At 34.2% G+C, this 24,659-nt stretch overlaps 1 protein-coding gene across 1 annotated transcript in view; it reads left to right on the top strand.

The window, feature by feature from the left end:
• CEP170 (centrosomal protein 170) overlaps positions 1-23,811 on the top strand; it is a 102,590-nt gene extending 78,779 nt beyond the window's left edge. Inside the window, exons 13-19 of the mRNA XM_074144387.1 lie at positions 5,422-5,656; positions 8,965-9,112; positions 10,564-10,731; positions 11,038-11,126; positions 17,254-17,347; positions 19,711-19,762; positions 21,453-23,811. Of these exons, the coding sequence (XP_074000488.1) occupies positions 5,422-5,656; positions 8,965-9,112; positions 10,564-10,731; positions 11,038-11,126; positions 17,254-17,347; positions 19,711-19,762; positions 21,453-21,739 (1,073 nt within the window). The 3' untranslated portion in view covers positions 21,740-23,811. The remainder of the gene's footprint in view (positions 1-5,421; positions 5,657-8,964; positions 9,113-10,563; positions 10,732-11,037; positions 11,127-17,253; positions 17,348-19,710; positions 19,763-21,452) is intronic.
• Positions 23,812-24,659: the final 848 nt, after the last annotated feature.

Genomic DNA, 24,659 nt, shown 5'->3' with positions numbered 1-24,659 from the left:
AGAAACAAATGTAAAAATTAAACACAAACACTACCTAACTAAATATCATAAAGTTAAGTAATTTATATTAAAATGTTTGCTTGGCCTTGGAGTAGTTTCTGTTCTTTTTTCCAAATCGTGACAATTTATGATTTCATCATGATTTTGAAATCATATTAATCTCATTTTGTGTGGTATTTCCTTTACTATAATATTATCTTATGTATGGAAGGAAAAATCTGTACAATTGATTAATTTTAACCTACTATTCTCTTACAAGTTAACATAACACTTTAAGTGCAAGCAGTATGAAATGCTGCGAGTTTTTTTCCAAGAGCAATATTAAATCAACCAAGGTAAAGTGTAGTAATTCTAAATAAGTCAACTTTAATGTGTATTGAACATCTGAAATTGATGTCCTCTTGCTTTTTGAATTGTCATATTACCAGACTGACTATATTTGAAGCCAGTCCAATCTAAGAAAAAACAAAAAAAAGCTTCCAGTGGTGTGTGTTGCTACTGGGATTATGTATTCTCCTTTACTGCTTCCTGTTCAGACTTGATGTAAACTTCTGTGATACTTAAATTTCCCACAGTCCTACTGCCCTTTTGTTGCTTGTATATTATAAATGTACCTTCTTAGCATTCTTAGCAGTGCTTATTCCCCACACAGGTATCTTTTGGCTGTGTCATTTATTAGCTGAATAGAAATTTCTGGAGAGATACAAATGAGGTGTTAACTGAACTATAAAGTTGAATCTGTTTAATATTATGACAGTTGTCTACAAAGATTTAAAAAAGGTGAAACTTCCAAGAAAAACTCTAGTCTTTCCCTGAAAGATACCATTGTAAAAATGGCATGTTTTCATTTTTAATCAAAGTTTTAAATTTATGTGTGCAGCCTGAAAGGTGGCAACATTAGGTCAGGGAAGAATGTCAGATTCAGACTGCTTCTGTATGTTTACTTTAATAATTAACAGTAGTTCACATCATGATATTGCGGACTTCTGAAAAGGTAAACCCCAGATGTTACTTGTCATTTCACGTGTGTTTTTCACAAAACTATATACAGATTTTGAGCTTTATGTCCATGTGAACTATTGCATGATTCCTGAAGTTTTTCCAGGTTGTTGCATTGAAATGATTTGCTATTTTCATTCAGGGGATTAGGTATATCTTTTTCTTCTGAGTCTACCAGTCTATTATGGCCACCCTTGTTTAATGTTCATTTCATACTACTATGTTTTAAAGAGAGAAAAGATGCCATCTTCCCGTAAGCTACCACAGCATAATAAGCTAGGTATTTTAAAAAGACCATTGTTAGAAAAATCTACAGTAGAAATTGCTTCTTTCCTGAAAAGTTCTATCAGTTTATATATCAAAATCAGGGAGAAGCCTGTATCAATGTAAAGGCAAAAACTGGAAATTGAAAGTATCTGACTGTGTATAAAGCAGTCAGATACTTTCAAAATAAAATCATGGCTTAATAAATCAAGTCTTGCTACTATGTAAGTAAAGAATATTATTACTACTGTTTAGGGTTTGGAGTTCCAGATTTTGTCTGTATCAGTAAGCTTATTGTATAATTTTTTTACTGGACTATTTAGAGTATACTTTAGGAAAACCTGAATTGCTTTGAAAGTGGTGTCATCTAGTATATATAGGAGTATCTCTCTATCTCTCTCCCCACTATTATATATAGGCCACTACTCAGTACATCCCCGTTTTCCCACTAGCATCTTATAAAAAGATGCTAATAACTACCCAACACATCAGGTTATTCATAATATTATTTATTCTTTTATCCTTAGTTATACGTATTTAAAACATCTTTGACTAGAATGTTACTTGTATGCAACATATAAAAATGTCACGTAGCAGAAGCTTTTAGATGCAAAGCATGTAATTCCTGAATTTAATTTTGTTTCTAGAAAAGTCAACAATTCACTTAACTTTAGCACTTTTGGAAATTACTAATGAAGAGTCTGACAAAAGTGCTTCAACTGTTTGAACGTGTTCTACTTCGGGCGCATTTAATCAAGGCATAACGGGGATGTATTTTTTTCTATCCCTGGACCTAGACAGGCTGGAAAATGAATGGTCATTCCAATATAGGGTTTGAGTTGTTTGTTTTCTTTCTTTTACCAGAATACTGGTTGCTATTGAAATGTTAAAAATGTTCCATTGGTCTTCTCATCAGAGTTCAGTTAATGTTACCACATTGTACATCACTAAATATTGGCAGCAGAATCTTGCTTCTTAAATCCAGTCTACCAAAGAGAAAATTATTTCCACATTTCCCAAATGTTTTTGAATGTTCAAACATACATGCCTGTAAAAAGGGAGCAAAAAAAGCTGCAATCACTGGATTTTTATATTGTCTTGTACTTCATGTGGATGAATTGCAACGTAATAGCATTAAAATTGTCAGAGTTGTCAGCAAGCCCATAATTTCAAAGATCTTTTTTAAGCCTTGATACAGTTAAGTATTGCTTACTTTTAAATGAAAGGGCAGGCAGACAAATGGAACATCTTGGATGAGAATTACCAGCATTAAAGTAATTACCAGGGTGTTTCTGTGGTAGGAGGCTTGATAACTGACAACACTGTGAAGACATGTGAAGCAGAATTACTAATTTTATAGCACAAGCAATGAAAGATTTAATCAAGGCACTGAATCATCAAACAGTAGAGTATGATCAATAAAAACGGAGAAGAACCAAAGATGTTTTTTCACAATTGCGGATCAGACCTAGTCAAAAAGTGCTAAACTGCAATTGTAAAATTAAGCATTGAGTCAAACACAGAGACCTTGAGCAACTAGCTGTGTTTGGCAAACTCTGCTGGCTTGCTGACCTAGCTGTCATTGCAAATAACTAGCAGAAAGGTTGATCAAAGTTTGAGGATGGAGAGAAAACACCCTTATTAACTGCTCTTTAGCATCACTGCACTACTGAGCACCAAATCTCAGAATCTTTGAAATGGATGAACCTTGAGAAGGCGATACATCAATGAGAATAGAGTATTTTATAAGGGATATGCTTAATAAAGTCTGTCCTCAGATCTCAAAAGCGTTAAAAGTGAGATTATGGTGTCCAGTCATTAAACTTGCCAGCTTAAGGTATTGTCAACAAATTGTACTTCTCACAGAGTAGTCACAAAATTAGGTTTGTCTATTGATTATTTTAGGCAAGGTTTTGGAGGATTTTCTTGTTATTGGTGCTGATATTCTCAGTCTTTGGTATCTAAGATAATTAATTGCACAATAGCATTCAGAAATCTGCGGAAACTACAATGACATTTTGGGGCTGCATAATTTATGAATAGTATTAAAATAATATATGTGCAAATGTATAGCTAGCTTAATGGGAAACATGCTTGGATATTGCTTGTCATGAATCATACAACTTTGAGATTTTTACTGTTAAACTTGCATTAACTTTTTCCCCATATTAATGAGAAACCCAGTGATAATATATAAATAAATAACACCTTAAGGCCCTAAAATTTAATTGTCTTTAAAAAAGTAGAGGGATTTTATGGTACTATGCAGACAATTGTTATTGATGTCATTTCAGTTAGTATCTCTGAAATGTTTAAGCTTTTACAAAACTCTTTTTTCTGATTGAATGTATAATTTAAGAATCTTTTCCTAAAAAGTGTGGGTGGAAAAGAGGACCTAAAACTAATCTCATCAATATATTTTATTTAAGCAAATGCTTCTAATCTGAATGTTTTAATACGAATTAACATGATAAAACACTATTTTGTACACAGAGAAATCCAAGCTTCTCCCAGACCCAGATCCTGATGTTGAAACTTACAGTGGTAGAGTACTAGAAATCAAATCTGTTTCTGATATTTCACTTCTCATTCAATTTTTAGTTTTTAAAAATATGACTACATATGCTCATTGTACAGTGCTGAGTCGCTGCACCTGAGAGACTTTAAGATAAATTTCATATTTATTTTGATACATATAATTTGAACTGGGACAAAGAATTAAAAAAAAAAAATTGATGATAAAATGTGGGCCCAACTCATAAAGCTCTTTGGACTTCGGTCACCCATTTCTTGCATGCTGTTGGTGGGGAAATGTGCTTTTTCTGCTTATGTTCTACTTCCCTAAGATGAAAACAATTTTGAAACCTCTAAAAAGAGAACAGTAAATGCCTGGAGAGACATTTTTATTTTTCTCAGTAAAGTTAGAGTATTTAAAAAAAAAAACCTCATAGAACTGGACATGATTTGAAGCCCACATTTAAACCTGAAAAAAATTGCACAAGCATATTTTTGTTTTCAGCGGTTAAAGACGCATTATTTATATGAGGGAAGGGATGTAAGCTTATACCAATGTCATATTCTACATACCGTAATCTTTGAGAGCGTTACACAAGTCTTTTCTCAAGGAAAAATTACTTTCATTATTTATTGCTTAAATTCATATTGACATATACTTCATTTACAAATTAAAAAAAAAATTTCAGGAGAAATCATTCTTGCGTTTTCTTGCATTTTTCTGATACTAAACAATATACATTACTGGAATCTATTGGTTTTTAATTATCACGAGGTGATCACAGACTTTTGAAAATTTCTACAGTAATTATAGAGCCTCATGAATGTCAGTGAGTTTGGGAGACTAAATCCCCTGCAAGACTTTAGCAGGTTGTCATGATGAGCGTTCCTTTACACCTGGTGCTATCTCTTCCTGCTGGGAATGTTTGAGGACAGCATATCTGGAATGCTTTAACTAGACTAGGGATTCTAGAGGAACGAGAGCCTCCTACTTAGTTTCAGCTCTCTAATATTTCAGACTGTCTCCAGCAACATGGCTGTATATGCTTTATGTGCTACATGTGAAAATATATGCATTTTGCTCTGAGGCTGCTGTTTTTGTAGATGTGCTGCTGATTTTTATAACACAGCATTAACTTTAAAATTTTTTTTCTGTACTGAATATGTAATGCATCATCTAGGATTTTTGTGCTTTCCTTATGTAAGCATGCATTCTAGGCTTGGTGCCAGCTCCATCCTTCCTTCATGTCTCTTCATTTTTTTTGTGTATCACGTAAACCTTGAACTAAAGTTGGGAAAAAATCTGCAGAAAAAGTGCAATCTGACTATATACTTAAAAGTTCATGAATTGGGCCCTTGTTTTGTAATACAGTTTGCTTAAGCTCATATGCAATTACTGGCTTTTACATCTTATTTCACTCATCATTATACAAAGAGCATCCCTTTTATGTTTTTATTAATCAATATTTATTATTTAACACAAATTTTGTAGCTTTCTTTTTAAGATGTAGTAAATAAACCTTTTGTGAGGTATCTGGGGATTGATAATGAATAGTTGTGTATTTTTGTGATGTTACTGAACTAATGTTTTTTTCTTATTTAAGATGCAATAATAATTCTTTTTTAATAATTAAACTAATTTAGTAAGTGCAAGATGGAGGCGCTTTCCTACAGATTATGCTTCCACCTCAGAAGATGAATTCGGATCAAACCGTAATTCCCCTAAACATACCCGTCTACGTACCTCTCCAGCCCTGAAAACCACACGACTGCAGAGCACTGGGACAGCAGCTCAAAGTAGCAATACATTCAAACACAGAATAAAGGAACAGGAAGACTACATTCGTGACTGGACTGCTCACCGAGAAGAAATAGCAAGGTTGGTTTTAAAGGAGTGCCTCTAAAATAACAAAGATTTGTACCCAACCAGTTATGCAGGTACCTATATAGAAGAACGAGAGCTAATGGATTTTCTGTATCACTCTACTTCCCATTTTCATTCACAAACTGCATGGGTAATTTAAAATTCTTCTTATGAGAGACTGGCAGACAGAACACTCATGTTGCCAGCACATCTCTTTCTAATGGAAAATAATAATAATTTCCTGACTTATGATAGCCAGATCCCAGAACTTCTGGTCACATTAGTAGAACTTGCAGAGGTACTCTGTGTAGAACTCTTAGTTGCTAATGGTATATTTCCTGAGGCTGAAGTCTATCTGCTCTTTACATTCATATCAAGGTAAAATTTCAGGTAAATGCATAGGTGACAGAAAGAGGAAAATAGTGATTTTTTGGCAATGGGAGAGACCATGTTCTCATTTTAATTTTTTGTTTATCTAGACATTATTTCAAGTTAGATACTTTCTGGTTTAAATTATATGTATTCATTAAAAAGTAATTTCTTCTGTTGCGAGTCCCTGAGCTTAGTATAGCAATCCCTCCATTATTGCTAATAGCACTGCTTCAAGTGAACCAAGGAAAAGGTAGTCAGTTCTACATTCTGGTAACCAGTTATTCCCGTATCATGCAATATCCAGGCAGTGAAAACTTCAAATACCTTGCACTAAATAAATAAAACTGTGTAAGTATATAAAAGTTATTTAAAACTTAGATGCCAGTGTTCAGATTCTGAACCTTGTCACAGAACTTAATTTGGAAGCCTAAACAAAAAATGTTGTGCTTTTAAAATTAATCTTAACACTGTGGTCTTGCAGCTGTGAAGCATTGTGTTTTGCTTAGTGTGATTAATTATTAATTAATTAATTACCCTACCTTTTCTTCTTTGTTTTCAATGGAAGTGATGAGAGGCTCAAATCGGTATTGCCAAGTTTGTTACTGTGTATAGAAATTTCACACAAAGCATTTAATGAGGGTATTTAAGGTTAAGAAAGCTATCACTCAGCAGTTGAGAAAGCTAGACTCTGTCATCTATTGTCACTGCTTCCAACACCAGTTTCCTTGGTTACCCCCTGCTGAACCCCCCTGCTCTAGGTCACTAGTTGATTCTTTCTGTGCCTCAGTATCTCTTTGTGCTGATTCACAGTATTGCTCCCCTGGCTTTAAGTTTAACTTCTGTCCTTTACAAGATAATTTTTGTCTCAGCTCCATTTGCCTTTTCTTTTTCATAATCCTTTTTATTTAGTGCTCTATCTATATTGTTTCTATACAGAATTATACATTATTGAGTACTGACTATAGATTACTGTCACATTAAAACTAATTCCAGATTTATTTTTTCTCTTGCCTAGTGTTTCACTATGATGATTGTCTAACAAGTTACTTGCCATCCATGTTAGAGTTGTTTATTATGGTATTTTCAGGATTCATTTGAATTCCTTTTAATGTAGACATCTGACATCTTATGTAACTTTGATCCCTTAGTAAGAACTCAATTGAAGTGGCTGTGGCATGTTAATGCATTGTTGATTTCTGTGGAGAGTTAAGTCCTAGTTGATTGATACTACTTTTTATTATGGTGTTTAATGATATTTGTCCTCTGGAGGATGTACTGATAATTGAAATTTCCTCGGTTTTATTTTCTTCACAACTATTCATTCTATATCAAAATTTGTCCGAGAAATTCAAACATGATTATTGGCAACTTCTCTGTTTAAGAAAAGCGCAATGTGGTTGTGTAAAAAAAAAAATTAAAAAAAAAAAAAAAAAAAGGAAGTAGGTGCTCTAGTATCTCTTCTATTCAGAATATTAGCTTAAACCTTGGAGTTTTGGAGTTTTAATAGTACATATATATAAGAGCATGAAATACAAATTAAAATTGACCCACGAGGTGTAGTAATTAGGTTAAAGTAATTAATATAGTAGTAGGTACTTACGATATTTTAATTTGTTAAAATGATTAATTGACTTTGTTTCTGCTTTAGTGTTCCAGTGTGATAGTTTGAATGCAGAAATACTGTCTTGAGTGGTCATGAGTGATTGCTGCGTATTCTTCTACAGGATAGCCCAGTTACAGGTGCATCTGTGCTACACAAGGTTGCATTTTATTGTGGATTGCTGATAGTTAGACACAAAATCCAGTGTTGGAATTTGACTGGAAATTCCTCTAGTTATGTTTGCCTTTCTTAAATTCTGCTCACTCAGTCTTAAACTATCTCTAGGTCAATGGTGTCTGTTCTTCTTGACTTGAAGACAAAGTGAAAATAAATAGTAGAAAAGAAGCTCACCTTTAACCAGCACTGGCCAGCATGGTGTGCATCACTTTCACGTGGCTGTGCAACTCCTTCTACTTAAGTGGCAGGTGCTGCTGTTCACAGAGTCCTTGGTGGTGCAGAATTAGCACTGTTGACTTCTTCCTTTCAGACAGAAGCATGAAGGGGGATCGCTTGGGGGGCAGCTCTAATTCTACGTCTTCTGAACTGCTTGATCCAAGCTGGAGATTCAGGGTGCCATAGTTAGTAGGGGGCTTTTAGCTTTTCCTTTGTGTTGGGGTTTTTTCCCTCCTCCTTTTGGGGTGTCCTGGAGAGGAGTAACACAAGCAGAGCTAGGCAAGCTTCCTTCCTGTGCTGAGCAGAATACACAGCAGAGCTATTTTTTGATGTGGTGGATCAGAAGAAAGGAAAAGGAACCTTCAGCTGAGAATTCAGAAGTTTTTATGTAGTGCCATCATGTCCAAGTTTTTATAGGCGTGTTCTGTTTTTCCAACTAGAAAGCTTGTCTTGATTAAATTTGAAGATTTAGGATACTGGTCTGGAATTTCAGACACGTTAAGAAGCTTGATCTGAGCAAGCTGCAGGGCTGCTACATAATCAGAGGTCCTGAAGGAGTTCCTTTCAAATAGGTAAACTGAGGTATAAATTAAATGTGTTCTGGACATTTCAGATTTGCTATATGTATACAGGTCATCTGTGCAGTATTTTCAGCATATTTCCAGTGCATCCCACATGTCGGATTTACTGCATGTTGCACACATCTCTGCCTGGGAATCCTAGAAAGATACAAGGATTCTCTGTCTTTTGAGATTGCCTTCTACAACATGTAATTAAAAGCTTCAGTTAAAAGTTTGCTTTTATGGTTCTGCAAATAAACTTTCCGTTTAGAAGGGCATAAACATTTTCATAGCACAGTTATCAGGAACTAGAACTTGGAAGCTCAAAGGCTGCAGGTTGGGCTCTACTGATCCAGAAGTATTTGTAGGGGAGAATGTAACACTCTCTTTATTACTAGGATCAGTCAAGATCTGGCTCTCATCGCACGGGAAATCAACGATGTAGCAGGAGAGATAGATTCAGTGACTTCATCAGGCACTGCCCCCAGTACCACAGTAAGCACTGCTGCCACCACCCCTGGCTCTGCCATAGACACTAGAGAAGAGGTAGGAGATCTTCATGGAGAAATGCATAAGGTTCTTCCTTTTCTTTATTTCTTTTGCTTTTAGCATTTTGCATAGCCTTTTTTAGTTATTTCCACTCAACCTGTATGCATGATCTCTACATTGTTTTTTAATTTAAAGTTCCTTTATGTTTCAATAAACAATCCAGAAATTATTCTACGAACGCAGCTTGTCAAAAGGATGCATACTATCTGTCTGTCTCTTTTTTTCCACGAAAGATAGGACAAGATAGTTATTTGTTTCTTATTTGTCTGTAGCCTTAGATACCATTGTATAGTATCTAAGTGCATTTAAAAATATTACTGTGTATGCACAAATATGTGTAAATGTATACATTTAATACTTTGCATAGCTATTAAAAAAGTCCCTCTTTTCACAGGTGACATTAAAGTTTTGTCTTCTGAACACTGATATACTTAGGTCCCATCAGTTAACAAGAACTTTAGATTTTCTTTCTTAATAACACTGTCAAAAACTGCCTTGAAATAAGTTTGCCTTGTGCTTCTAATAATTCTTATTTTCTTTTACTATCTCTGGTGTACTGTTCTATGAGTATATTGACTAACTTGTTCTAGTAACCATCACAGGTCTAATGCTGATAAACATGTTAATCTGAATTTAAATCATCACTTTCTACCATATTACAATTCACCCTAATATGTTGTAAATGTTTACTGCATTTTTTTCTTCATAGTATTCTTTTCTAAATGTGTTTATTCATTTATGTGTGCATAAAGTTTGGTTAATACATTAGTTTAGTGTGTTTAGTATAACATTGTCTTTTTCTGTGGAAAAAAAGATATAAACAGTGATATGAAATCTGTGAGTTGTATACTCAGAAAAATTGTAACTGCGCTCACATAGATTTTGATTTTAATTCTCATGGACTTATGGTCAAATTTTAAGGGAGTAAAGTTCTCATTTTCTTAGATCCAGTTGGATCACTCTGATTTTTATATTACTAAATAATTATTTTCTTCTTAAAAAAAAAATTGTACAGTGTGTATATACTACTGCAGGTGGCAGCATCTCCTTTAAGTAGGTACAGATGTTTCTGTAACACTATGACTAATCTGGAAAAAAACCTAAATTTGATAGTACTGTACTTAATTCCAGATATATTCCATCAATCAAAGGAATCAGTTCTTCAATACCAGTTTATATCTAACTGTTATGTTACCACCCATAAGCAAAGTTTCTGTGGGGTAGTCTAATTTTGCCATGTATGTCTCGTATTTGAAAAAAGGCCTTCCTTTATACAATGTGTTGTTACGCAAGAGATGCATCATTTTATAGTGTGCAAGACAATGGAACGATTTTTGTTGGATAGGATTCTTGCAAACTTTCAGAAGGAAAAAAATATTAATCTGATCTTATATCTTGCATGTATGCAGTAGGTTTCATAAACTGCATTTTTCTTTTACCTCCCCTAGTTGGTTGACCGAGTATTTGATGAAAGTCTCAATTTTAGAAAAATCCCTCCACTAGTGCATGCCAAGCCACCAGAGGGGAATGGTCGGCCTAATGATGCTAGACCTCAGCTAACAGATTCCCTCGACCCCCCAACAATTACCCGGAGAAGGACTTGGAGCAGAGATGAAGTGAGTACACAACAGGATTCTCTCTAGTAATGTGTCTATTTTAAGCTTTTGCAGTTGCCTCCCCCCTTAATTAGAAACTATCCTTTCTTTCCTATCTGTGGCAGGTGGCATTAACACTGGAAAAAAATATTTGTGTGTTACTTAATTTGCAAAATGTTCAAATAGTATTGTTTGTCTATGATGCTAATTAGAACACAAGTATAATTTTTTTAAAGTTAAAAAAAATTCAAAATATGTGGAATTGTTTGTTTGTATTTAATTCGCATTAAAATAATAATATCCTTTTTTATTAAAAACTTTTTGCAGGTTATGGGGGACAGTTTGCTGTTGTCCTCAGTCTTCCAATTTTCTCGCAAGATAAGACAATCCATAGACAAAACAGCTGGCAAAATCAGGTGGGTTTTTAAAAATTATTGTTATTACTGAAAACGTTCTGCTCTCATCAATGTTCCTATTAGTAGAAGAGGTATGTATAATACAGATAGAGGAAACGTATTTAGTAGTAACAACTTGTCATAGGTAACATTACTTTTTTAAAACACCTTTTTAGCATTCAGAAAGATGTGGGATTAATAATTTTTCCATTATTGCTTGTGTGTGTTTCACATTATAAATATCAGCAAAGTTTACATGGACAGAACAATATCCATCATACTTCCAGCAGAAGAGCTGTTCCAACATATGCAAATGCTGTGCCAAATCTATACAATCTCTATGCAAGCCTTGTAAAACTCCCTTCCTTACAACGTAAAGTTAAAATGTTACTGAACTGTAAAACTGGACCCTGTACATTTTCCAAGTTATTGTAGGGATCACTGGTTTTAGGAAGGAAAACAAATGGTACAGAGGAGAGCAGTTTCAGGAAATCCTTCTGAAAAAGAACTTGCTCTGGAGACAATGTGGTCACTATTGAGTTCTAAATCTAAAATAACAGATGTAACCATCTGTTATTTTTAACTGAAAATTCCTGCTTAGATAGTTAGATTCCTGCATAAAATGCAATATTAACAGGAAGTATAGACATGTCAAAAACGGTAACATGTTTCTCTGTCAACAACTCTGTTTAACTTGAATGAGTGAGTGTACAACTATTTGGTGACCAGTTTAGTTGACAAGGATAAATGAAAACTCTAAATACAAAGTTCAGGATTGTATAATTCACATGTTCTTCATGTCTCTGTGCAGTTAATAATTTTAAAATGGAGTAAATTAATAATAAGAAAGTCATTTGGCTGAACTTCATGTATAATTTTCTGAATGTGAGAAAATATTATAGTTGATCAGTTTGTGTAGAAGTGTTAAATGTTGAAATCTTAGCTGGGTGACAGATTAGTCACCAAATCACAAATTTATTTCAGCATATGGTGATGTAACTCATAAAAGTAGCAAAATACTAACATATCTGAAGGTAATGCTCTTGTGGGAGTACCAAAGAAGACTTGACCATAGAAATCTAGAAGAAAAAAATATATATAAATTGGTAAAAACTGTAGGTTATCTGCCATTTCTTGTCCTGATATTTCTAGTAGAAAGAATATGACTCAGTGAAGAATCAAGTCTTTAAAAGCCTGCAGCCCATTCTTATAATTTCTGTTCTAAGGTTTTTTGTGTGTTGTTTTTACTGGTAATTATACGTAACATTTTTGAGTACGTTATTTCTACTATCTTGGAACAAGTTCCTGGACTGATATTCATCTCATTTCTCTTTTTCCAACTCACCATTTTGGGGCTGTGGGATTATAATATTGGAAATACACCCTTTGCTGCCTTTCCCTCTTTGGTTTCACCAGATACATTCTTTTATGTATCATACTATTTATTTTGATATCCTTAAATAAAAGACATAAATGTCTTTTGCTATGTAAATTTTGGATACAAATGAGTTAGTGAAATGCAGGTGTACAATAGGGTTACTCTCAAAAGCTGTGCCAAATTAGCAGAGTTCAGCTTCATTATGCAGAATTTATTACAAATTATGCAAAATTTCACAACTTGTTCAAGTTTAATCAACCTCTGAGTGCAGGCTATCATTTACTTTAATACCTGATCTCAAAAAAATGAGCAAATAAATACATGCAAAGAGGTAATTAAGCATGACCATTCTTTGAAAGTAATTTTAAAATGTGTTTGAAATTTGGAAATGTAAACAAAATACTACATTAAGTTTTGTTTTGTGCATAATTGTCTGGAAAAATACAGTGACATCCATAAGGAACTCTGCTTACCAATATATATTTTTTTTTCCTTTTAAAGCTGCATCATTGGAACAAGAATCTTGCTTATTGACTCACTTATTTGTGGTAGGCGTCTAGGATAATATGTATCTCAAATTTCTCAGAAGCAGTAGTAGATGCTCTACCTTTTTCGTCGTGCTAATTTTTCTTGAAGGTTGGCAGTTTCTGAGCTGTAAATATGTTGCTAGCACAGCTGTAGTTTACTTAACATAAAAAACTAAGTTCAGTACAGTGAGTTAAAATAAATTTATGTATGCAAATTTATTCTGAGAAACGCAGATAACTATAAAATCGTCTTACCTTTTAGGAAAATTAATCAGAAAAATGTAAGTCAGCTGCATTGTAAGGATTGTAATAATGATGTGATCATGTATGATATTACAAATGTAATCATCCCTAGAAACATTTTATATTCATTTAAAGAGAGTGGCATTGCAGATTTCTATAAAAATACAGTGGAGAAACTTTAATTAATAAGCAATTATTTTGGATATTCCCCATAGCTGTGATCAAAACTTCCTTTTCCTGCTTCTCAGAATAAATTTGAATAATATGATGTTATTCATAATGTCATTAGTATTTTGAATCAGGAAAAAATAGTTTCAGAAATGTTGTTAGAAAGTATATAAGGCAGCTAGGACCTATTACAGATTTTACCTTAGCTTTGTTTTGATGTACACGAGTTCAACCAGCTGGTGTGCTTCTATTCCCGTTACTGGAGTTAAGCTAGTTAAAATTTCTGCCCAGAACAGATACAATGAGAATCAATCAGGATTTGTCAAGCAGTTGTGTATTTTTCCAAAGTACTTGAACCTGAAAGGAGAGGAAAAATTTAGAGGCACCAATAAGAGTAAGCCAGTAAGCCTGACTGTGTTTTAAAAGTCCTCTCAAATTTTCTTGTTCACCAATGTAAACCTCCCTCCCGAGAGCACAGACAGGATAGGGCAATTACAGTCCTTACAAATTGCATCATACGTATTAACAAATTGCGTCCTTCCTGTCTGGGTCCAGGTGGAGAAAGACGTGCTTCCTGTGAATGTGAGTGCTCTTCTTTCAGTTATATTTTAGTTGCAATACCTAGCTTTACAATAAGACCCATTTCACTTTGGCTAAAGTATTAAGAACATAAATATTTTCAGTCATTCTTGACAAGCAGAAATGTTAGAAATTGAAATAAGCTGAAATCAATTGTGAAAATAAATTAATATGAGGATAAAAGGAAATATATATATTTTTGCTTGACTAGTTTCTTCCCACTTCATTAGAGCTGCCATTTCTGTTTTCTAATTTATAAAGTTCTGAGTTCCACTGAGTTCTGTCATCATTCCTACCTTATATTAAGAAACAGGATTGAGAGAAGCTTTTGATGCTGTGTTCTTTGGCTAACTTCTCCCATTGCTCGTCAAACTTGGGTTTTTTTCCCCAAGTCCTAGTGTGGTGCTCAGATTGAACCAGTTCAGGTGCCTGGTTCTTTCCTTTCACCAAATCCTCTATATATTTGTAATTTTCTTCAGGATAAGGTCATAGCTTGGGTATTGCTAAGTTACTTTTTTATAATTTATTTTTATTCATTACTTTCTATAATCAGTTAGATTCTTATTTGCTGGTGTACACTAAACTACATCATATTTGAAAATCCTGCAGCATTCTCACCATGTATCCTATAATCCATTCTTTGCTAACAAATTATTGTGGTGGCTTCTCAGGAAGCAGATATGCAGTTCTTTTGCTTTTCTGCCTTTTATATGTTATAATGAGTTTGCAGGAATTTTCAGAGATTATGGGGGGAATAGGTAAATAGGTTTTGCGGTGAGAAGACCTACGTGGTTTTCTCGATGCTATACAATGTGAATGCAGTGTTATTGGCTTGCTTTTTAGCCAGCAAGTACCTCTTCAGTCAGGCAAAATCTAGGAAAAGCATTCAGGTCAGTGCAGGTACTGCTTGTCGGTCTCTGAGGTTTGCTGTGCAGCCTGCAAAGTGCAATGAAAGAAAAACGGGATCTGAGCACAACCAAATAAGAAAGTTTAGGCAGATTTGCCTCAGAAAGTAGGGAAAGGCAAGAGCAGGTGGCAGGCATTCATAAATACGGTCTTTTAATACAAAGAGTATGATTAGAAGAAGGAAGAGCAAAGGAGACGGAGATGAAGATGCCCCCCCAGGAGGTTAAAATGTACTAAATGAAGAATTGAAAAAAATGTTGTAAAAAGGAAATAGGCTTTCTAAAATTATAGCAAACACAAATTGGCCTGTCCATTTTATAGTGGAAATAATAGCATTTTTAAAATTACTGCTTTCATTTTTTTTCCCTTTTAATTAAATGACCTATAATATGTAAAGCTTTCAAAATGTAAAGGAGAAGTAAGAACATTATCTCTTAAAGAGAGTAAGACTGAAAACACCACATACACAAGCAAAGGCATTAATCACATAGATAGGAGTATTTTAATATAACATGAGCAAGAGGGTAAATGAAAAAAAACCAAGGAGTGTCACAATAACGTCTATATTTTTCTTACTAGTGCTGTTTACTGATAAATAAAGCCTTATTTTCTCTTTCCAGTGTGATATAAAAGCTATTAAAGTACAGAAAGTACAGCTGCTTAAGATTCTCTGTATACTGAATCCAAATATTTCTAGGAGTTGCCTGTTTTTTAGTGTAAGATCCTATAACGGATTTAATTGGCTCTGCTTTTTAGTTATTTATTTTAACTCATCAGTGTCATGGATGTCCTAAAATGTTGATTTTAATTGGACTTTCTGGTATCCAGGTATCCAGGCTTGCAGCTGTATAGCTTTGCAGGCTTTTACATTTTCTTCCAGAACATAAAATCAATCTTGTCAGATGTCTGATGATCAACTTTGCTACAAGATGATGGCACTACTTGAGGACGTAAAGTGTTTCATGTTTTCTTCACTGTAGTTTTGATTACTTTTAGTTTATTTTTTCCTCCCTCAGAAAGATGTCTGTATTAATGTTTACTCTTTGTATGCTTTGTACATTAATACTCTAAAGCCATGTGCAAAGGTGGTGATTTGCCTTGATCCTGTGACATTGTGTCATGAGAGTAGCAATTCCTCTCAGCAAAGCATCTGACAAAATCATGTCCTGAAGCAGCAGCAAGGGAAGACCTGTGTATCAGAGGTCTTCCAGGTATCTATACACTGATAAGACAGGGTACATGTTTTGAAAAACTAGACTTTCTTAACACAGTAATAATAGAGAGTAAGATTTTCCATAGGGTATAAATAATGGAAGAAAGATTAAAAGAAATGCAGTGCTGAGTCTCCCAGCTTTCTTTCGAATTCTTATGAATTGAAAGGTCTTTATGAGATTCAAGGTATTGAATTTCCTCCTAAAAATTATTTCCTCAGAGACGTACTTACACTAACTACTACTTTAAAATGTACTACTTTTCAGTCATGATTTTAAATTCCCTTTTTGCTTGCTTAACAGTTTTACTGCAGCTATTTTTGTACTTTTAACTCTGAAATACCAATTAAAGAAGAAGTGGATTTGGACTCCTCTGTCATCATGGTATCACTTTAAAAAAAAATGAATACCCAGATCTTAAATATCTGCATATTCCCTTTTTATGTTACGTTTATGATATGCCAATGAAAACAAAAATTACTCATCGCAGCAGGGAAGCAAAACATAAAGAAAGGGGAATCTCATATTATGCTTTGGCAGGTAACTTCCTTACATATAATAGAAGTGACTTCTTTAAACATGTAAGAGAAGAGATACTTATATTACTAATTCATGTGTATACAATTTGTTGAAACTTTTCAATGAAAGCTTCCATGAAATGCATTTTTCTTTTAATTTCCTGAAGTGTTTTATTTTTCATTATGTTAATATAAAATACAAATGTAAGAGAGTTTCATTTATTTACCATTTTTAATCTTTATCTTATGTTTTGCAATTGTTGTGAAATGCAGTGTTAATAGGGAATTCTCTGACTACTGTAAAATAGTTGGATTTTTAAAAACAAAATTTCAGTGCTGGAGGAAAGAATCAGCTGTGTCTTTTCAACACCATAAGGAATTATCCAGCTACAGAACTGCCATTTTAATGTCAATAGTAATGATATTGCTGAAATCGTGTATGCTTCCCTGAAAATTTAAACTGTATGGTTGGATTCTGTCAGATTTCAATATTTCAGATTTTACTTCTATTCAGTGCTCCCTTTGCTGCTTTCTCATATCATGTTATCTAATCTTCTGCTCTAGTTTGTTTATTTTAGTCTATTTTAAATATATTGTTCTTAAATTTCTTTTTTCTAGAATATTATTTAAGGACAAAGACAGAAATTGGGAAGAAATTGAAAACAAGTTGCGAGCTGAAAGTGAAGTTCCTATTGTGAAAACATCAAGCATGGTACGAATAGTTATCTTTACTGTGATTGTTTGAGCCTCTTACCTAATTTCTAAATGATCAGTAGAGGATTGTGTTGTTTTCAATGATACAAAGGCAAAAATCTTTAAAAGGTTTTATTTAGACACTCAGTATATTTCAAGATTAAACCTGATCATCTTTAGTAATTGCTAAAACTTACGGTCTTGTAAGGAAGCAGTCTTAAGTAATTGTTCAGGGGAAATTCTCAGATAAAGAATGCAATTAAAGGGTTTCAGACTATATATAGACCATCAGTACTTTTGTTTAAGAAAAGGTAATGACCATTAGTTTGAATGTTAGATTGCTTTTGTATGAACTTGTTTTAAAATCTAAAGACTACTTTACCTACTGAATACCTATTAATACTTAATATATAATGCTTAATACTATTAATACTGATTATTAATATTTAGAGAAATAGTTGTATTTTACTATATATGAATGAAAATAATCTGCAGACACATTGCAGTAAAAGCACTCTTCAATGAAAAATAATCATGTTGATTTTGTGTGGAAGTGATAAATGTAGGGTATCAACTACAGCTCTAGTTGCTTCAGGTAGTCTCTACCCCTGCCTAAGTAGGGCCATTTCACGACTAGACAGCGTGAGGGAATGGAGCATACATGTTATTTCCTACTAGCTTCTCCTCTGCTTCTACTTTAGAGTGTAGGGGTTGAAAAACATCTCTGTATGTGAGAGCAGGTGGAGACTCCAGCTACGTTATCCTGTCTGGAGTATCGTCAATGTCAGCTTGCAGAGGCAGTTTTCTTTTCTGAAAGGGAAAGGTGGGAGGGGAAACTCCTTCTCATATACTCTGTATTGGACTGCTCAGAAGCGAAATGTGAACACGTTTCCTCTGTTGTTGAACTGGCTAGCGCTTCTCTGTTAGCTCATCATGCATTATTAAACTCATCCAGATTGATTTTTCCTGGAAATTTTAAAAACTTGGCTCATAATTTCTGCAGAATGGTGTATTTTTTAAGAGCTATTATTAATAACTCAGTGTTATAATTTAATAGATACACTATCAGTTTTTGTTTTTTTTAAAGTTTAATTTAGTAAGTTACTCATGGAAGTTTCTCATTTAGAAATATGATAATATAAGGAGCTTCTCTTTTCCTGTCCATTTTCAGAATAAGATTGGAGTTCAGTGTTTTATATTCTAAATGCCATGAATATTGGGTTTTGAGGCATTCATTAAAAAAAGAAAAAGATTAGTTGTATATTTATTCCTAAGTTCAGCATTCTACAATTTTTTTTTCAATGCATTAAAGCATCTCACATTGTTTGAAAGTGTATGGGTTTGGGGTTTTTTGCCTGTGCAGTGATTTTCAAGTTTCTGCTCAGTTTTCAGAACAGTATATTGTTCAAATGCAGTGCTTATTTTTACCACAGAACGTTATTAAAAGTTAACCAAGGACAACTGTAACTGATGTTTGTTTTGTCCTTGGAACATTTATGTCCAGTTCAGATGTGGAATCTGCTTAAAGATAATGACTTTGTAAAACCCAAGGTAATCAATTCTCTTTGCCACCCACAAAAATCACATTACTTAGTATAGAATGAGTTTATGAAATGGGTTAAACGGATTTCTGAAATCAGTGGCTTTGAAAATTCTCGGCTTTTGAAGACCACTGATAGCTCTCCTCAGCAGTTGGATTAACAATATTCTTCAGTGTCAGGTTCTTCAGTTGTAGGATTGATGTATTTGTAATGTAAGCTGTGGTACATTTAATAGTAGTTGTGTTTCTGAGCGTGTTGCTGTGGCTATGTCTGTGTTAGCAAGTAGTGCAGCACAGAGGAGAAAAACCTGTAAGGCAAAAGAGTGCTGAGGACCCAACGTTGGTGTGCTGTATCGGGTCTCGTAGGCACAGGGCCCAATGGTTGCAGACAAAATTCCAATGCAGTCACCTTACTATTCTGACTCGCATCTGAACAAGGTTATAAATCACGGTATTCCATTAGTACTGGGCTTATACTGTAACTTTGCTTTAGAGGCTTGCTGCTACTTTGCCCCATTTTTACAGAACTGTGGTGCCTATAAGTCTGTGCTTGGGAAGGTAGTGCAGGCAGATGAGCGAGGGCCAGAGTAAAGTTTGTTGACCCCAGCAAGTGCGGAGGAGCTCTTGGTTTCTGAGTAGGCCACAGCTGTCCAGCCTTAAGCACTGCCTCCCAGGACCCAGGGTGGACATGGCTGGGCCACCACCAGCAAGGGTGTTCTTGATGCCAGGACGGACAACCCAAATAGCATATTGCAAAGGCTGGGGAGGGTGATTGTTTAATACTGATAGATAGTTTGAGTCTCTTTTTTCCTTAATGAAACTTTTCTTTCTTTCTTTCCTAGGAAATATCATCAATCTTACAGGAACTGAAACGAGTTGAGAAACAGCTGCAAGGTAAAAATCTTTTTTCACTTTTCTCTTTCATTGTTGCTTGCTTTAAATTTTTTAAATATATATCTACAGATATATATATATATCATGAAACAAAGTTATCACATTTTATTAAAATATATTCACGGTGTCAGTTACATACATTAATATCATATAATTGTTGGCACATTTGGTAAAGAAGCATCACAATTATTTTAAAACAGAAGAGTGAGGTTATCTGTTTATATAGGGGAGAAAAAGCTCAACTAAAAATGAAAAGGTTCAGAGAATCCCAAAGGAATTACCTGTGAAACATTCTTAATAGAAATATTTTTTGTGGATAAATATTGAAGAGTAGGTAATAGAGAATCCTAAGATTAGGCTTTATAAAATAGTCTTTGCACATCAGTAATACCCTCATGTGTAGCACAATTCAGTGTAAGGAATGCACTGGGACCATAATATCTAGGAATTCTAAAAAAAACCCAACACTTAATTATCTGATACAATAAAATGAAAATTTAGAATTAGCTCTTGACATCTTCCCTGCACACTACTGAATCCACTCATTGTAATTGTGAAGCCCAAAGACTACAAAATAGAAAAGTTACTTGGCTTTGCATGTGCAACAACTTATCCATGGATAAAATGGAAAGAAGTATGGTGTGCTTATAAAATCTGATATTTTGACACATATCTGTGATATATTTATCAAAATCAACATAAAAACTGAGTATCTTTTAAAAAGAAGTTCCAGTCTTATTTGTTTATTGTTTGTAATTAATTTATTGTTTAATTTGGTGTGGTCAAATGGATTAGTGGTCCATGCTTATTATATGTAATGTTTACTGCATTTGATGTAAATTCCCTATATTTGTAATTTTTAGTATTCAGATTTAATCCTACAATAAAACATGTTTTAAAAAGAATGTTTCGGGAGGAATCATTAGCCAACTTTAGAGACAAATTAGTATTTGTTTCATGTTCAGCTATAATTAAAAAATGTTAATTTATTGCGAATTATATTGTGTTTAGAGAATATAACAAAGAAATGAGGCCCAGAGAAAGAGGCTAAATCATTTCTTTGTGCATGCAGTGGTGTTCAAATAGATGTTAGTACAGTTTTGGAAATAAAAAAGAGAAAGGTTCTCATAAATTTGACAAATGTGTTAATATTACAGTAAAATGAAATTGTACTAGATGCTTCAGTTTGCCCTCATTGTGTGGAGAGAGAGACACACAATAAGTCCATTGTTTATGCATTAAAAAGGATAAATGATTGCTCTTTCATAGAAGTTTCATTCAATCATGGAATTAGCAGATATGGATATTTGGGGCAGAATAGGGTGGAATGAAGCATAGTATAGTGGTAATATTAGAGAAAAAGCCCCCTAAAAATCCCATCTTTCAGTCCCCATAAGCCTAGTCATAGATGGTTTGTCATCTCTCTTTCCTGTTCACACATCAAGCAGTGTTAGTTTGTGCAGCTTCATTTCATCTAGATCTTTAATGTATGTAAATGCTTTTAAATGTATGTGTCAGCTACATATATGTTGGATACACCACTCTTTTGTAGTGGTCAATACACATAAAGGCTCATGTCTGTCATCATAAAAATAAAAGTGTTCGAACAGGATTTTCGTTTTTTTATAACAGAAAATCGTATTTTTTGTGGTTTCTTCCCTATCCCTTTCATCTTTTCTTAATTGCTTAGCAATTAATGCTATGATCGACCCTGATGGTACCCTGGATGCTCTGAGCAACTTGGGATTTGTCAGCCCCATCTTACCAGCTCAGCCGAAGCCGAAGTCCAGTCCTGTTTCCCAAACTACCCGCCCTCAAGTGCAGCCAAACTGCCAGCCCGAAGCTCGGGCTCTTCGACCCGCCGCTGTCCCTGTTGCACCTGAATTTGAGAATGCTGAATCTGAATCGGACTTCAGCATACATTTCAATAGGTTTAACCCAGATGGGGAAGAGGAAGATGCCACACTGCGTGAGTGACATCTCAGTGTTGATACAAAAACCTTTCATGTGGAATGTTTAGGAATAAAGGAAAAAATATAATATTGGTTTTATAATTTTTAAAATAAAAGGCTTGGTCAAACAGCAGTTGTTTTATTAAACCAGTTTTCTTTAACTGTGATGCTTTGATTGTCACACAAATCCTTTTCAAATCATAAAGATATGCATAGATACAAGTGTAGGAAAGCAGATTGTGGCAGGTTTGCCCTTTGTGGTTGTGTGCTTTGCAAAAGAATTATTATATCAGCATTTTCCCCTTAATAGATCTATTTCTTTTTAAAAGCCATGAAAACAGTCTAACATTTAATGTTACTGAAACCCCAAATCTCTTTGCCAAGCTGCTCTGATGAATGGAATTCCTCCACTAAAGTTTGTACAGAACTGTTGAACAGTTACATTTGATTCTGAATTAGATGATTTATGTATGAAACATTATCTTTGACTACAATGACACATTACTGCAAAACGTAAGACAGATTTCAGGAAGTATTCATTCTTGTGTACTGAAAATCTCAAACAGTTCTGTGATTTATATAACCTTGTTGCTGCGTAAATTGTCTTGGGGTTTACAAAGTTCACATATTATGTTTGCACTAAGATTTGCTGGGAGTGATAGGTGAACATATCGATATTATTAAACAGCAAGCAGTGTTTTGGTGTACATAGAAAACTGATAATACTGTATGTGTATTATCATTGCAGTGTTTTAATCTACTTTCTGAAAGGACTATTTGGCACTTTTTGATCTTCTTCAAATGTCTTTTTGATGGTAATGAAAGTAGAAGTATTTCATATCTCATTTCTGTCCAAACGTTTGTTGAAACTAGGAAACAAATTTAAACATACAGCAATGTGGACATTTTAAAGCATATTGAGGCAAATGAGCTCTCGCCAATTCAAAAGCAACATAAGCTTATGGAAGAAATTACTGTTCCTTGGAATGATCACGAGATGTAAAGTTTTCTTTAGGGGACTTGGAAATAGAGTTGTCATAATTTGCTTGATCGATAGATGCACTCCCAAGCAAATGATTTTATTTGCTTCTGTATGTTTTCCTGTAGTCTTGCTAGTAAAGCTGTCTCTGTCTTACATATTTAAAAGGATTCTGGAAGACGACTGCTAACATAGACATTTTGCTTATACCACTGAAAAGCAAGTCTATTTAAAGTTTCCTATATAAGCCTATTTTCCTTATAAGTTGTCCCAGTAACTTAACATTTGGAAATAATAATAAAAATAAAAGTAAATTACTTTGTATTTCCAGAACACTGTAATTTGGAGGAATGTTATTTCTGTTAAATGTAACTAATAGACTGGAATTTTCCTATGTTTGCATCAGTCTCTATATATTAAGGTTGAAGATACAGTTTTGCAGCTTTTATGAAATGGTCTTTAATATTTCAGCAATAATCCTATATGACATTTGTTTAAAAAAACTACTTTCTGTACACTTTTAAATTGTACAGGCTTTCAGAAGTCAGTAAAAGTTGGACCAGTTAATAAAAATGCAAAAACTTTTTTTGTAGAGATGTAAAAACAAAACCACTAATCTGTTGTATAATGGATTTCATATTTTCTTTAAAAAAATTAAAAACAAACAGCCTTCATATATGACTCCATATGCTCTACTCCAGCTAACTGTGGAAGCCTGAACTACACTAGTTTACAGAGGCTTGAAGAAAAGTTTTAGAAGGTGCAGAAGGGCAAAAATAAATTGAAACTAGAGCTAGGTGTTGAAAACCAAGTGTACCAAATCATCACCATAATTCCTTCTTTTGTTTAATGCTTGGGAACATGATTTTTCTGGAGACTCGAGTGGAAAACAGGAAATGACTAGGAAGGACTAAAGGTGCAGGCTCTTCATGTGAGATTCTGTTTGTGTTCTTTCAGGCGTTTATACTTTTACGTTCTGTAATAAGCATTTTGCATTACTATGTTCTTATTTTGTATGAACATGTTCTCCTTATTTATTTTTGTTACATTTATTATGTATGTTATTTTGTTATATGCATTTACAACTCCATTTTTAAATAAAGTGTTTCTGGAACTTTACAAATGTGTGAATTAGTATTTGAGAGCTGGGAAGTTCACAGTCTTCCTGCGATCTAACTTACCTTTACTGAAATAGGAAATGACATTTTTTCATAAATGGCTTTTCTCCGGAAAAAAGTTATATTATTGCCACTGCCGCATCATTTATTCTGTGCTGACAGTATTGGCTTACTTTCCCGTACTCAGGTTCATTTTCACACTTGAATTGATTTTTGTGTGCAAAGCTAGAGGAAAAAATAATCCAGTATGGCAGTCACCAGATAGCGACTGTGTTTCCCATTGTAGAATCAAAGTAAATGAATTTTGATGCACCTGCCAGGTGCAACAATAGATGCTTTTCAGACTGCTTTCCTTCTGCTTCACATGTTGGAAAGCTTTATTGAACATTCTGATTTGCCTGCAGACTGGTGTCTTTTTTTTCTTCTGTCCCAGCTTTGGCTCTTTACATACTTTCCTGTAAGACACTAAAATTCCTGTTCTGTAGCTAGCTTCATGAAAGAACAAAACTGAGTTTAGTATAAAGCTCCAAGAATTCCTTCCCAGATTATGTGGTTCAGTGTTGCCGAGCTTTGCTGTGACTTGGCAGCAGCCAGCTCTGATCTTGCTCTTCTGTGCAGCTATTTTTCCTTTGTATCCCCAGTCTGACGGCATTGAGACTGCACTAATGGCACATAGTAACGCTTAAGAGCACTTAGCTCTAGAAGGGCAGGAGATACTTACTGCTGTTCAGAGATGCCAGTTTCGTATGGTCAAAGACATGAGAAAGTTCAAAGGGCTTTCTAGGTGCTCAGGACTTTTTCATATTCCCCAACTTAATCAGCTGTTATTGTTTCCTCACTTGTTGCCA

Source organism: Numenius arquata, chromosome 2 (assembly GCF_964106895.1).
Source record: "Numenius arquata chromosome 2, bNumArq3.hap1.1, whole genome shotgun sequence".
Lineage (NCBI taxonomy): Eukaryota > Metazoa > Chordata > Aves > Charadriiformes > Scolopacidae > Numenius > Numenius arquata.
The sequence above is the reverse complement of the archived record's forward strand: the minus strand, read 5'-3'. Positions and strand labels throughout refer to the sequence as shown.